The sequence below is a fragment of the Geospiza fortis genome, unplaced genomic scaffold (assembly GCF_000277835.1).
Source record: "Geospiza fortis unplaced genomic scaffold, GeoFor_1.0 scaffold237, whole genome shotgun sequence".
Lineage (NCBI taxonomy): Eukaryota > Metazoa > Chordata > Aves > Passeriformes > Thraupidae > Geospiza > Geospiza fortis.
In genome coordinates, this window is record NW_005054319.1 from 1,681,466 (window position 1) to 1,696,080 (window position 14,615).

General features: G+C 44.7%; 2 protein-coding genes across 2 annotated transcripts in view; both read left to right on the top strand.

Moving 5' to 3' along the window:
* The first annotated feature begins 641 nt into the window (after nucleotides 1–641).
* On the top strand, nucleotides 642–2,271 carry MRM2 (mitochondrial rRNA methyltransferase 2). Its single transcript, XM_005420352.2, has 2 exons — nucleotides 642–900; nucleotides 1,606–2,271. Exons 1-2 carry the CDS (start codon nucleotides 642–644, stop codon nucleotides 2,028–2,030), a joined length of 684 nt encoding a protein of 227 aa, XP_005420409.1. The 3' UTR covers nucleotides 2,031–2,271.
* Nucleotides 2,272–5,718: 3,447 nt separating this feature from the next.
* MAD1L1 (mitotic arrest deficient 1 like 1) overlaps nucleotides 5,719–14,615 on the top strand; it is a 352,753-nt gene continuing 343,856 nt past the window's right edge. The window contains exons 1-8 of the mRNA XM_005420353.3: nucleotides 5,719–5,868; nucleotides 7,083–7,223; nucleotides 8,907–9,086; nucleotides 10,149–10,273; nucleotides 10,962–11,043; nucleotides 12,171–12,301; nucleotides 13,449–13,563; nucleotides 14,115–14,176. Coding sequence (XP_005420410.1) covers nucleotides 5,719–5,868; nucleotides 7,083–7,223; nucleotides 8,907–9,086; nucleotides 10,149–10,273; nucleotides 10,962–11,043; nucleotides 12,171–12,301; nucleotides 13,449–13,563; nucleotides 14,115–14,176 — 986 coding nt within the window. The remainder of the gene's footprint in view (nucleotides 5,869–7,082; nucleotides 7,224–8,906; nucleotides 9,087–10,148; nucleotides 10,274–10,961; nucleotides 11,044–12,170; nucleotides 12,302–13,448; nucleotides 13,564–14,114; nucleotides 14,177–14,615) is intronic.

The following is a 14,615-nucleotide window of genomic DNA, read 5'->3' on the forward strand; positions in this document are numbered from 1 at the left end:
GATCCCGGCGCCCATGAAGGGGATGGTGCGGTGCCGCTGGAGCCGGCGCCTGTAGTTTCCCTCGGGAATGGGTTAATGGGCGTTTGGGTGCCGCCCGGGCAGGGGCCGTGGCTCTTGGTTGCTCTGCCAGGCTTGCAGGAGCTCGGGCATCTCTTCGTTCCTCTGAGGGGCTCACGGAGGCCACCGGCCCCGCCGAGGCAGCTCAGGAGTGCTGGGGTCACTCTGCTGTGTCCTGTCCTTAAAACACCTGAGCAGAAGCAGGAGTGGGATCGCTTTCCCCCTTAGCTCGGGATAGCACGTGAGGCCTCATCCAAAATCTGACCCTGCTGTTGAAATAGGACCTGATAAGTAAAGGTGCCAGAAATCTCAAATTTGGGGGCGTCTTTTTAGAGTCACAGAATTGTTTGGGTCGGAAGGGACCTCTGGAGACCATCTAGCCCAATGACCCTGCCAAGGCAGGGTCACCTGGAGCTGGTGACATAGGAACATGTCCAGCTGTATTGAGAATGTCTCCTGGCAGGGACACTCCACACTCTCCTGGCTGCCTGTAGTTGCTGGAATTAATTACTATAAAGACTTTTAAAATACAGAGTGGGTGGTTATGTACTAACTGGTTGACTTTTCTCTCTTCCTGGTTTTGGATGGGCAGATGCCTACACACCACGGTGAAGTTTCTGAGGAAAACTGGAACTGAGCAGAAGTGGTTGGAGCGGCACTTGAAGGATCCCTTTGTCAAGGCATCGAAGCAGCAGCAGTACCGGTGCCGAAGTGCCTTCAAGTTGCTGGAAATTGATGACAAGCTCTGTGTTCTTCGTCCAGGATTTTCTGTTCTTGACTGTGGAGCAGCACCTGGTGCTTGGAGCCAGGTTGCTGTAGAGAGGGTCAATGCCTTAGGTACTGGTAAGTGCAATTTTTTGGCAGGCAAGATGGGGATGGCACTCCTCTTGAAGTGTGTGAGAGGTCTGTGAAATAACACAGAATCTAAATCAATTTAGACCAAGGAAAAAAAAAAAAGTATGATGTAACAGTATGGGGAAGGGACATGGGTACTGGCAAATGCCAGAGTCACGGATAAAAACATGAAGAGGTGAGCCTAGTAAATCTTCATGTAGAGAAATTGTGTTTATGAAATAAAACATACCATGTGGCGCTAGTGATCTGATTAGCTGTTGTAGGGAAGATCCCTTCATCCAGTTCTGAAATTGATGTGACCTTTAGCAACTAACTTGGCTTATTTGAAATATTGTTTCCCTTCTCAAAAAAATGGAAGCAACTGCTTTGCATGGTTTACATGGGTGAAGCCATTGTTATTTACAAAGTGAGATGTTACCATCTGCACTATTATCCAGGATTTCTGGACTGTCAGCCTTGTAAGAACAGCAGAAAACCAAGAAAAACCGTCCTTGTTTATCCAAAATAGCTGAGTTTTTATGTCTTGAACAGATGAGCTTATGGCAAACCCTCCATCTAGACGCACCAGCAAACTGCCAGGGGACGAGAAGGCAGCTGTGGCAGGGGGTGGGTTGTGTCTGCTGGCACAGAGCTCGTGCATATGCAGGTTTTTGCAGCCAGTCTGAGGGTTCCCTGTGTCATTCATCCTTACAGATGCTGCTGTCCCCACTGGCTTCGTGCTTGGCGTTGACCTGCTGCGGATTTCTCCCCTGGAAGGAGCAGTTTTCCTGTCAGAGACTGACATGGCAGAGCCCAGCACGCTGAGGGCCATCCAGAGCCTGCTTCCCTTGGGGAAGGCAGATGTCATCCTGAGTGACATGGCCCCCAATGCCACAGGCATTAAAGAGCTGGATCATCAGAAGCTGATCAGGCTGTGTTTAGGCCTTCTGGATATAGCCCAAAGCATTTTAAAGCCAAAAGGAACGATGCTCTGTAAATTCTGGGATGGATCCGAGGCCCGCCTGCTGCAAAACAGACTGAAGGAGCAGTTCCAGGATGTGAGAACTATAAAACCTCAGGCCAGCAGGAAGGACTCTGCTGAATCTTATTACTTGGCCAGGCTGTACAGAGGGAAATGAAAGTCATGAGCTGCAAGATTCTGTGACATGGGTTGGAAATCTCAGTTTAGTGGGTGTTTAAAGGAAAATCCCACCATTAAGATTTTGGGGTAGTTTGCTGCTCTTCTTTAAGTCTGTCAGGTTTTCCAAATACTTGTGGACAAAATGGTTGGGAATGAAGAGGAATAATCTGAAAGGCAACCTCTGGAGCTGGAGTAATGGAAATGAAAATAAAATGTTGATTATATGAGTTTTTAATGCATGCTTGAAAACCATTGCACTGTTAATGCTGTCATGATTGAGACTGACCATAAAGGTGATTGTTAGAACGTGAGGGGACAGCAAAGGGGAGTTTGAGCAAATTCAGTGCCTTTTAGGAAATATTTCTGGGCACATCAGGATCTGCATCCTCATGCAGAGTGTGTAAGAGCCATGGGAGAAGCACGGCTGCCTTGGGAATGTTCAGCCCCATGGCTCTGCTGCCTCTCCTACAGACACAGGTTATATTTAGGAGTTGCTGCTTCCTGACACTCATAAATCCAGTCAGTGGCAGTGGGACAGGGTCATGGCCATGCTGATCATCTCCCCAGTGCATTTTAGGTGTGGCCAGTGGTGTTTCTCAGGCAAAATCACAAGATGTTCCTAACATCCCAGTAGGGAGTGGGCTACGCCCACTCGCTGCCTGGGCACACCCCCTCCTCTGGAGGCCACGCCCCCTCCTCTGGAGGCCACGCCCCCTTCCTCTGAAGGCCATGCCTGCTCGCTGCCAGGCCATGCCCCTCCTTTTAAGGGCAACACCTACTTGCTGCCAGGCCACAACCCCTCCCTCGAAGGCCACGCCCCTCCCTTTAAAGGCCACACCCAGTTGCTGCCTGGCCACGCCCCCTCCCTTTAAAGTTCACGCCCACTCGCAGCAAGGTCCTGCCTCCTCCCCTGGAGGCCAAGGCCCCTCCCCACAGGCCACGCCCACTCGCTGCCATGCCACGCCCCCTCCTTTTGGAGGCCCCGCCCACTCTCTGCCAGGCCACCCCTGCTCCCTTTAAAGGCTACGTCCACTCGCTTTACGGCAGCTTTACGACACTGCCGCATTATGAAACATTTTACGACATTCGCGCTTTACGGCCGCTTTTGCGACAGCCGCGCCTTACAACACGCTTTATGACAGTCGCGCTTTACGGCGCCTTTTACGACAGTCGCGCTTTACAGCAGTTTTACGACAGTCGCGCTTTACGTCACCTTTTATGACAGTCGCGCTTTACGGCAGTTTTGCGACAGTCGCGCTTTACTGCACCTTTTGCGACAGCCGCGCTTTACGGCACCAGCTGAACACAGACATTGCAGAGTTTGGCTGGGTCCAAGCACAGAAATTGCTGAGTTTGGCTGGGTCCAAGCCCAAAGCCCGCCTGACCAGGCACAGGGCTGCAAGGTCCTCAGCTCCTGCCCTGCCCCAGCCCTTTGCTTCCCTCGGGCTCCCAGCAGCAGGAGCAGCCTGGATCCTCCAGCCCTGATCAGCTCGAGACTGGGAAGCCTGACGGGTCTGCAGTCTGCACTCTCTCTCTCAGCTTGGTTCAGAACAAGATGATACGCACACTTTTGTCCACTTAGGAGCACCGCTGAGTAGCCGAACCTCATGAAAGCACGGGGCCCACACCGAGATTTTCCTCAACTTCCCGGTGCTTCTTGGCTCCTGGTCCTGGGTCCAGACGGCTTCCTAGTAAGGGCGAGGGGCTCAAAGGTTTTTCAGCATCTCTGCAGGCTCAGCACTCTGTTCCTCATGTCCAGGCACCACTCTAATTTCCCAACTCTGTATTGGCTCGTTATTTTTAGGGGTACTTTTGGCACGTCCGACATTTCCCATGGTACGCTGCTCCCGAAATCTGCATATTCTAATGTCCCCCCTCCCACGGTTCGTGCCCTCTCCCACCGTCCGAGAAGGAGGGCCATCAACCCAGCCCCGAGGGTCGTCAGTGACACAAAAAAGAACGATTAACTCTAACCACTTGTAATTAACACGACAAGCAACACTGCCCAGCCACACTGGCATCAGCTCGAGACTGGGAAGCTGGTCTGCAGTCTGCACTCTCTCACTCTCTCGCTCTCTCAGCGTGGTTCAGAACAGGATGATATGCACGCTTTTATCCACTTAGGGGCAAAGCTGAGTAGCCGAGCCTCATGAGAGCACGGGGCTCACACCGAGATTTTTCTCAACTTCCTGCTGCTTCTTGGCTCCTGGTCCTGGGTCCAGACGGCTTCCATAGTAAGGGCGAGGGGCTCAAAGGTTTTTCAGCATCTCTGCAGGCTCAGCACTCTGTTCCTCATGTCCAGGCACCACTCTAATTTCCCAACTCTGTATTGGCTCGTTATTTTTAGGGGTACTTTTGGCACGTCCGACATTTCCCATGGTACGCTGCTCCCGGTTTAATGCTGTCATGAATGAGACTGACCATAAAGGTGATTGTTAGAACGTGAGGGGACAATAAAGGGGAGTTTTAAGACTCCCAGGCCTTTCGCATCATCAGCAGCAGCTCATCTGGGGCAGCTCAGTGGATCGGTGCCGGAGCAGGAGGGCGCTGGGCGGTTTTTGGGGTTTGGGACCGGGCTCCGACTCAGCCCGGCCTGTCGGGACATTACGGTAGCGCGGGCAGGGTTGCGCTCATAATGCCGCACTTACGGCATTATCTCGCCGGCGTTCTCGCGAGAGGCGGGCGCGGAGTTCCCGCGAGATCCCGTGGCCGGGGCGAGGAGGGAGATCCAAGCGGGGCCCCGGCACTGCCCCGTGCCTGCCGCGGCCGCTCTCGGTGTTCGCTGCGTGCCCCGGGGGAGCCTTGGCCACGGGGGTTCCTGAACCGGACCGGGTCCCACACCTCAGTGTCACCTTAATTATTAGTGGGTTTGAGAACCGGCTTGCCGGAGCTCTCTGCCGGCAGGTGCGTTTGGTATGCAGCGCTCAGTTTGGGTTTTGGCAGATCTGTTGCTTCTGCGCCGCTCTTACGCCGCCTGCTCGTGGTGCTGTGAATGCAAACAGTAACTGCGGAGTGACCCCGGGGTGCAGGAGGCAGCCCCAGGGCTCTGTGTGTGCCACAAGCCATGTGCATGTTGCGGCTGCCTGTCCTGGTCCTGGACCTTTCCCGGTGTTTCTGGGGATTTATGGAGTGTGCAGTCACCGGAGGGACTCACCTGAGGCTTCCTGAAATCTCCTGGGAAACCTTGCAGCCTTTTCTGAGCTCCACGCTTGGTTCATCTAGTTAGTCCCCTTCTGAATTGGAAGGAAGGATTACATCTCATTATATGAATGGTGAGATGCAGTTTCACTTATACAAGTGATCAGTGGACTTGGGAAGACTTCTTGTTGGAAATTAGAGTCCAAAGTGCTTCTGGGGAACCAGAAACAAGTTGTGTAGCAGGAAGGGGTTGCTGCTACTGTGGAGTTAGTTCTGCTCCCATCAGCTTCAAAAACTGGGGGGAAGAACAATGAGTTTGGTTTGGTCAGAGAAGAAGAGGCTGTCTTGCATCTTTTTCTCATTTCAGAGAAAATTACAACTTCAGCCTGGGTAGGATCATGTTTTCTGTGGATCCCAGCCGTGATTTTGCCCAGTAAATTGGAAGACCTCGTGTTTAGTGTTTCCTCAGGGCACTGATGGATCCCTCTTTAGCAGAGCATCTTGCTCTTGAGTGTTTTGCTGATGATTTTCTGTCCATTTCCAGAGCCATGGAGGACTTGGAAAATAATACCACTGTCTTCTCCACCCTGAGATCCCTCAACAACTTCATTTCACAGCGTATGGAGGGAGTGTCTGGGCTGGCTACACCAGGATCAACTCAGAGCTCCTTACAGATACAGTACCAGCAGAGGATGCAGGTGAGGAGTCCTCATCTTGGTGATTCCTGCAGTATCACTTCAGTGTGGTTGTGTGCTCCTTTTGATTCCAGGAGCTGGGAATTTCATTCAGTTCTGAAATTGGCATTCTGAAATTGACACAAACAAATAAAGGAAGCTTGCTGTCACCATTCTGCAGTCTTTTCCAGAATATATTTATTTTTTTTACAGTGTCAGGTTTATTTCTGTTTTATAAAAGTTTAAGAAAGGTCCTTTGAATTTATTCCCTGCTAGTTATATCTGTGTACCAGCTCAGGAAATAAAATTGTGAGTTGTTTTCATATTGCTGAACAAAGGAGCTTTATATCTTAACATTTTTCTAGTAAGACACTTTGTTACCTTTTTTCAGGATTTAAAGGCTTCTTAGCCTGGACACATCCAGGAGACTTGCATTGAGCTGTGGCTTTGATATGCAAACCAGTTATGCTTTCTTATCCACCTGGGTTATTTACTTTTTTTTTTGTCTTAGCTGCTTCAGGCTCATAAAGCATAAAGTAAATTGACATCTTAGATCCCAGGGACTGTTTATTAGGCTGGAATGAAATTTCTCTATTCTGTATCTTAATATAATTTCTATTTCAGCCTCTAAGTAGAAAATAAGTTTGCTTCTTTTGAATGTAAATCTGCTTTGCATTTGGAATGTTGACAAAAATTTAAGCTTTTTCTGTCTGTGCTACATCTCTGGTGGCAACAGTAGTGGCAGGAGGCTCTCTCTGGTTAGAGTCTCCACTGGCTGTGTGTTGGATGTACATCACCAGGATGTGAGCAGTTCTGTTAGTATTGTCTGTGCTCTCAGGTAATTTGAATGAAAAAATGAAGGGTAATGTTGCAGAGGTCATGGAAAAATGTGTTATTTTCCTCAGCAGTTACTTTTATTGGGAGTATAATCTCTGCTTCTCAGACTTGGGGAGTTCATAATTAGCTTTTTAGACAGAAAAGTAGATTTTGTCAGTCTACAAATTCTGAATTAAGAACCAGGAATTAGTTTCTTTGCAATTCATCTTGGTTTGATGTGGGTTTCTGAATGTGGTGTTGAACTCTGAATTTCCCCATTTACAACTGGTGTGAGAACTACCACAAATGTGGTGATAGTTTGTAAAATGGCAAATTAATATCAGCTGAGCAGTACAGGGCAGGATGATACTGTTGTGCTGTTAATGGTGTGCAATGTCCCTTTCCACACATGAACTGGCCAGCTGGAGGAGCAGGCTGGGCAGATCCACTCCAAATCCCAGCTGCTGCAGGTGGAACGGGAGAAGATGCAGATGGAGCTGAGCCACAAACGAGCTCGCATCGAGCTGGAGAAGGCAGCCAATACCAATGCCAGGAACTATGAGGTGAGTGGGATGTCTGCTCATGGCTTGGGAGCATTGGCCTAAGCCAGAACACATTTACATCAGTGGTTTGGTTCAGGCATGTGCGTTGGTTTGCAGTGGTCTGTCTCAGAATGTGTATAGTTACTCCCTTTTTGGAGTGAAACTAAACTGCAAGGTGCACTCCAGGAGCAAGCCTGGTACTAATGGACACTGTCTTCAGAGCAGGACTTCAATGACTCTGGAATGCATTTACTGCAGGTGTGGGTGTCAAGTTGCCAGCATCACCATATCTACAGAACTGCTCTGCAGGTCCCCTCTCAGTGCCCTGCACCAACTTGCTAATGTGCACAAGAGTGTGAACTTGAAGCCTCGTTAGGTTCACAGGCTGGTGATCTGATCACTGGATTCTGTTAGCTTAGCCCTGAAGTTGTCACGGGTAGCGGTAACAAAAGGGATTTGTTATACGTTTCTCTCAGAAGTATTTAATAATTTTTCTCCTAGAGGGTTTAAAGTTCTGCTGGCACAATTGCCAGCATTTGGTTTGTGTGACTGTAATTAATTGGAATGGCAGCAGTTCCAGCCATGCAGTGTCACGCAAGAGAGCCTGCACTGATAAAACAGTGAGCCTCACTCAGGGACTAATAGCTTTTATTGGGTTCTGCTTTTCTGCCCACATATGTTTGCTTAACGACGTTACTGGAATAAGCTGTGGATCAGTGGCTTTTGTAGCATAATAGTCTTCTGTGTGGCTGATTATTGAAAAAGAAATCTGTAAAAAATAATAAGTATGTTTTGTTGTATTTTATGAGGGTGACAGGTTTAGTGTGTGGTTGTGAAATAGGGAGTCAGTGACTAAATTCCTCCTTCCTCTGAAGTAAGGTGATGTGGGATTAGGCCAGGAAGAGTTCAAACTGGAATGTAGCTGAGTCAGTCACAGAAACCCTTGAAATACTGGTACAAAAAGAGGGAGCAGCATTAATCCAGCACTGTGGTAATTACCCTGCTCAGATTCTGTGTTTTTCTGAGTCATGTGGATAAAGGTTTTAGGAACCTCACATTGCTTTGCATAATCCTTGCTTATTATGCAAATCCATGTCTCCAGTTGCTTTGATTAGCAAAGCAATTTATTATGCATTTTTTTCAATAAGTATTGATCAATTTGTGGTAGGGGTAAATTGAAATGGTATATGAAAGGTTGTCAGACTGCAAGAGTATTTATTGTGTTAGTTGATAATATTTTCTTTTAAATGGCCTCAATTCCAGAAGTTGCAGAGGGAAGTTTGTCTTATTAACCCAGCTGTTGAGGGCTGAGTTTCTGAAAGTCAATTTGCTGTGTGTGGGTCAGCTTTAAATTGGAGATTGAATGTTTTCATCTTTAATCTGCTAGAGAGTGTGCTATGGAGTCTGTGAAGCCACATCTGTATTCTCACAGTCATGTCTTAGTGAAAGAGATTTGGAAAACGTGATCTCTTAATTTTCCAGCTCCATTTCCCTGGGTAATTCCTTGGGTAATTCCATTGAGTTACTGCTGATAAATTTTTGTCCTTGCTAGCTTAAAGCTGTGGTCTGAGTAACTTTGCTTCATGATGAAGCAATTACCATTGGTGATCACAGTAATGAGGAATGAGGACAAAAGAAGGAAAAATGGCTTCACCTTTCTGCTGCTTTCTTCTTAAATCTCTCTGTGTTTTTTCCCTTGGCCAGCGAGAGGCCGACCGTAACCAGGAGCTGCTCACACGCATAAAGCAGTACCAGGAAAGGGAAACAGAGGCTGAAAATAAACTGAAAGAGCAAATGGAGATGAACAAATCCTACAAGAAGAGCATGGAGACAATGAGTAAGAAGCTGCAAGAGAAGGAGAGCAAATTAGCTGAAGCTAATGAAGTAAGGACAGAGTAATTTTTAATTCATCCATAGCTCCAGGTGACTTTGCAGTTCTTGTGACTTGAAAATGCCATTTTGATTAAAAAACAAAATAGGTGGAACATTGTGTTCATCACCTGGAAATGAATAAACCCTGGTGGTGTGTGTCTTGTCTGTGTTTAGAATCAAAACAAACCCAGATACAGGGAGCAGGTCAGAAGGAAAAGAGATTTCTTAGACAAGGTGACATGGAGAAGGAGAAAAAAAACGTAATGCAACATCCAGCATCTGGGTTCAGAAGTGTGAAGAAAGGGACAGTGATGGAGGAGATAATATAGGGAAGTGTTCAGGGAAGTCAAAAGAATGGTAAAGTGTATGAGAGTAACATTGTGTAGCAAGTGTGTCTTCCTGAAGTGTCTTAAATGCCTGTGCATTCTACTGCAGGAGGAATACTTGGGCAACAGTTTCAGTATATTTGGATGTCCAGACCATCTTCTCAACCCTCAACCTCCTCAAATATCATTATAGTTAAGTCCAGCTGTTTAATTTATAACTTTCCTGTACCAGCTGTTGAGCAGCAATCACTAAGTCCTTAAGCCCTGCTCCTGCCTTGGTGTCACTGGCAATGTAGCAATGTGATAAAGCAGGTAAACAGATTTCATGTTCCAGTTGTCAGTGATTAAAACGAGGGGGAGAGTGATGGTACATTAGAGAAACTAAACCCACCTAAAAGATGGGTGCTGCAGTTCTGTGTCTGTGGTCTTTTATTCCTATCAGTATCAAGATGAGAACTCTACCTGTCTCTCTTTCTAGAAGACACACTGCATATGTGATGTTTTGAGATATTTCTCTTTTTCTCTGTTACAGGGAGCTGAGTAATGGTATTGGAAACAAACCTGTGAGCTTTTATTTAGAGTTAATATCTTTGGAAAAAAACATCACCTAACTTTAAAGTCTGATATTTTTTCACGCCAGTTTGAGGTCACCTCTTTAAGAGATATTGTAAATGACAGTTTGGATGGATGTGGCTTGGAAAGTCATAGCCTTGTGTGTTTATGCTTTTTTTTTTCCCCATTAATTCAGACAATCACTGTATTAAAAGGAAAAATATCAGAGCTGCAATGGAATATAATGAACCAAGAGATGCAGATGACAAGCCAAGACTCTCAGAAGCAGGAACTGATGGAGCAGCTGGATGTTGAAAAAAAGTAAGCAAGGGATGAATGACTGCAGGGAGAAAAAGGCAAACAGAACTTCAGTCTTGTGCAGCTGTCATCACTCAGAAAACTTTCAACAGTGTTTGATTTCTGTTCTTCAAAGGGGTTCTTTGATCTGGGTGTGCAGGTTATAGCTGTTGTTTGAAACCAACTCTGAGGTGCAATTTTAATTGTACCTTGAGGAAAAAAACCCACCAACTTGAGCTTTAAACCTCAGTGATGTTTTGTGTTCCTGATGAAGAGTTACCAGAAGGTACATGGGTGGGAAAGGCTGATCTGAACTTTATGGACTGAACAGAACAGAAAGATGAAACCTTAAATCGTAGTGGAGGGGTAATTGGAAGTTAGTTGAAATGTTTTTCCTTGCTTGCTAACTTCAGCTCTTCAATTTCTAAGTTGTGAAGTTTTGTTTACTCTGAGTATATATTTGTTGTTCTTAGAGTTAAGTGGCTTGTTTTTTTTTTGTATTTTTGTCAATATGCTTCTCTTTATTAAAATGAATGGATATTTTTGTCTCTAAATAGGAGGGAGGTGATATGAGTGTGAGATTGAAAGAGCAAATTTGATATAAGAGTAACATTTACCTTGTTAGTGCTGTTTGACTCTCTTGGTCAGAGACTTTTGTTTCTGGTACCTGAATTCTGGGTGCTCAAGTGCCTCTTGTGTCTTCATCTGACAGGAAATGGCAGGAGGCAAGTCAGCAAATCCAGACACTGCAGGCAAGCCAGTCCTTACTGTCAGAATATGAACAGAAGATTAAGGTAAGAAACTTTGTGACCTATATAAAGCTTTAGATTTTAATTCCTTCAGTGGAAGAACAGAACACTGCTTTTTAAAAAATGGGCTGTTGCAGAAGTTAAAGGTTAGTTTGTCATATAAATACCTGAGTTGGTTGCTAGCAAGAGTTGAGCTTGGGTGGACCAGGCTATCCACAATTAGCTGTAAATGACATTTTGCCTTTGTTGTATCAATTGATTGAAAAAAACATGCTTTCTCTATAGAAAGGTGATTTATATCCTTAAGCAGTGCTCTGTAGGAATGCTTTTTTTGGTCTTGTGCCACAGCACAAATTTGCTCTGCAAAAGACTGCTTCTAGAGTGATCTTTTTCAAATGGTGTGTGATGAGCTGCAGTTATTTTCTGCTTCCCAGAAAATCCTTCCTCTGCAGTTGTGTTTAGAAAGTGCAATTACTTGTAAAGCTTTCAAAACTACACTATCTTAAACATCAGTGTAGAGATGCTTTTTGTGCTTCCAAATGAGCACATAGGTTGGTGAGAGTCTATCCTTTTAATTTGTCCTGTCTTCCTAGCAGAGGCAGATGTGGAGTTACTTTGGTTTGAGCAGTGCTGACAGTGGCACTGCCTTGCTGTAAAACCAACCCGATTGCCAGCAAGAGGAGACTTTCTCCATTGAAATGAAAAGATAGAAAACAGGATATAAGTCTGAAACACAGCCCTAAATAATTTGGGTTTTTAGTGGAAAACTTGCCAACATTTACCATAATGTTTAAATGCACTTCTCTGTCTCTTTCTGTACCTAATTCTTGCAGACCATTGAAATGCTTCCCACTTTGTTGGTGGAGGGATAGAGGACAAGAAAATCACAGATTTAGTTCAGTTGGTAGAAGAGGATCATTTTAATGAGTAACTGAGGATTTTTTTGTTGTGAACTTGGACCGAGCAGGTATAGAGAGAGGAGACCAGCCCAGGTGTTAAAAGTGCAAAAAGAGTCATCCCTCTTTGAGCATGGATTGGACCACATGACCTCCTGAGTTCGCTTCCAACTTCATTCCAGTCCTTGATTAGAGCTTAAAAGGTACAATGCAGAAATAGCTCTTACAAATTCCAACTTACTCATTGCTGTCCTGTTCTCATCCCATGTCTTCCAGGATCTGGAGCAGAAGCTGTCCCAGCAGGAACATGATGCTGTAATTGTCAAGAACATGAAGGCAGAACTGGCTCGTTTCCCAAAAATGGAGCGTGAATTGCGCCAGCTCAGGGAGGAAAATACCTACTTCAGGTGAAGGAAGGGCTCAGGTGTTGAGGGTTGTGTTCTTCTGTACATGCTACACCTGCACTGTCTGCACTTTACATCCCTGTTTAGGGTTTCCACATGGGAAAGCTCAGAAGTATTTCATATAAATACTGCTTATGAATTGAGCAGTGTCATGGTGCTTACTAGATGAGAGGATCTGACAGGATATGAGGAATCTTCTTGAACACAGGAGCCTCACAGAATGTGCCTTCATTGTTCTGGGTGGTGATTTTGGATTGTTAGAAGAAAATTCAATGTTTAAATGTAATTATGAACTCCATACAGACTGGGGAAAGAATTTCCTGTAGGGCAAAGAGGAGCTGAACATTCCTTTAAGAACTGGTTTTGCTTAGCTATTGTTACCACTGTTTTAAAGGCCTGTTGTTCCAGCATAATGTTTAGAAAGTGTCATGTTTAAATTTCTAAACTCTTGATATAGCCATTGGGTATGGTAGACTTTCTGGATTGTCAAAGCGGCAATCAATTTGAAAAATTAAATTAAATATAATATGAAATAAATTGCCTAAAGTTTTGGGTGTTTTTTGTTATTGTTGTTTGTCTTTTTTAAAAATTACATGAGTCATCTTGCCAGGTTTTTTTTTTTCAAATTAAGTAATTTTCCTAGGTTTTGGTCTTGTAATTATTTAATTATAATTTAAAATTGCTTGTCTTGGAATTTTTTCTCATGCTTGTTTTTCTACACTGGAACGTACCAAGAGATTAAAGGTCATTTGCTTTTGTACAGAATTATTTCACCCTTGAACATCTCTATGGAAAAGTAAAAGTAGGAAGTAAAACCAAGCAGTGCTCCAAAGCCCAGGTCTGTACTGCTTGCTGTGTTCCAGCCAGACTGAAAAGCAGAGTTTGGAGTCTTTTGTTACCCTTGTTTTGACAAATAGTAAAGCAGACACAAAACTTCAGCTTGTTTGGGCATAATTAGGATGGTATTTAGAGTAGAAAAAAATAATGTCAATAAAAGTGTATTTTTTGATAGCAGTGGCTTTGCTGTGAAGGTTACAGAAGTGAGTCAGTTGAATGTCATGATTCCCGTAGGATTCCTGTATATCTGAAAGTTTGTGAAAGGGAATTGAGTTGCATGAATCTGTAGTAATTGTCTCTCTCTTCATCACAGGGAAATGAAAGATAACAATGGTTTGCTTAAAGAGGAAGTGGAAGGTCTTCAGAGAAAGCTGGAACGCTATGAGAAAGTCCAAGCACAGCTAGTGACTGTGGAACTGGAAAATGAGGTGAGGAGCTGGGAACATCTGGTGGATGAGCAGAACAGGAGTTTCCTCTATTGCCTGTCCTGACTTTTACGCTCTGCCTGTATTATGTTACTTAAGATAAGATACCTCCTTTAATTAATGGACTTGAACCAGGCATTCCCAAACTGGAAAGTCAGCATGAGGGGAGTTGTGGCAAGGAAGGTGGAAAAGGCAAAAGGGATATTTACTGTTCAGCTGGAGATTTCGTGTACAGAATAATCTCATCATAGTGTCTATTTTAGCCTTGATGTTTCTCTTTTACCTTTCTTTTGCTGGAAAGGCTTTTTCTGGCATCAAGCTCTATCCAGACATGGTGGTGTCAAACATGTGTGTGAAGAACCTTGGTACCCAGGGCTGCAGAATGACAAACCCAAAATGCTGGATAAGATCAGGAAATCCACAGGAGGAGAAGGAATGCCACTGACTTTACATGGAGGATTATGAGAAAACTCTGGTTTTGAGTTTTGTTACAGCTCTGGTGAGCTGTTAGAACATGTGTCTATGCCTAACTCTACTTTTAATCTTCACTTTAGAAACTTCTGGGAAAATTACAAAGCTGGGAGAAACTGGATCAGAGCACTGGCTTAAATATCAGGTATGCGCTCACAGCTCTGAAGGGAAGTAAGACTTTTAAGCCCTTTCCTCTTAATCTTCTGACTGATCTCTTAAGTGTGTTGGCCATGCTTACTTTCTGTCCCTTCTTCATGTGGAAGCTCTTCTAGTACATTTTATTATATATGAGAAGAGAATAAAATAACAGAGTTTTTAAAGTAACTTTGGGAACTAAGAAATGTTTTTCACCAAGTCACCTTGATTAATGTCTTTGAGGCTGGGGATCAGTTTTGAATTCTTGAAACTTGTTGTGTATAGCTGCATTTTTATTTAGTTAAGAGATTCCACTTGCTTAATAAGTGAATTTCTAAGAATTTTAGATGTCCAGAGAAGAGAATGTATGCTACTTGTGGCAAAGTGTTCTAAACATATTTCCCTTGGAATCTGAGTATCAAAATTAGCTGCTAAATTATTTTGTGACT

Coding starts and splice junctions, on each gene's coding strand:
- MRM2 (XM_005420352.2), top strand. CDS start 642: ATGGGCAGATGCCTACACACCACGGTGAAGTTTCTGAGGAAAACTGGA. Junction 901..1,605: donor GGTCAATGCCTTAGGTACTG/GTAAGTGCAATT, acceptor TCATCCTTACAG/ATGCTGCTGTCCCCACTGGC.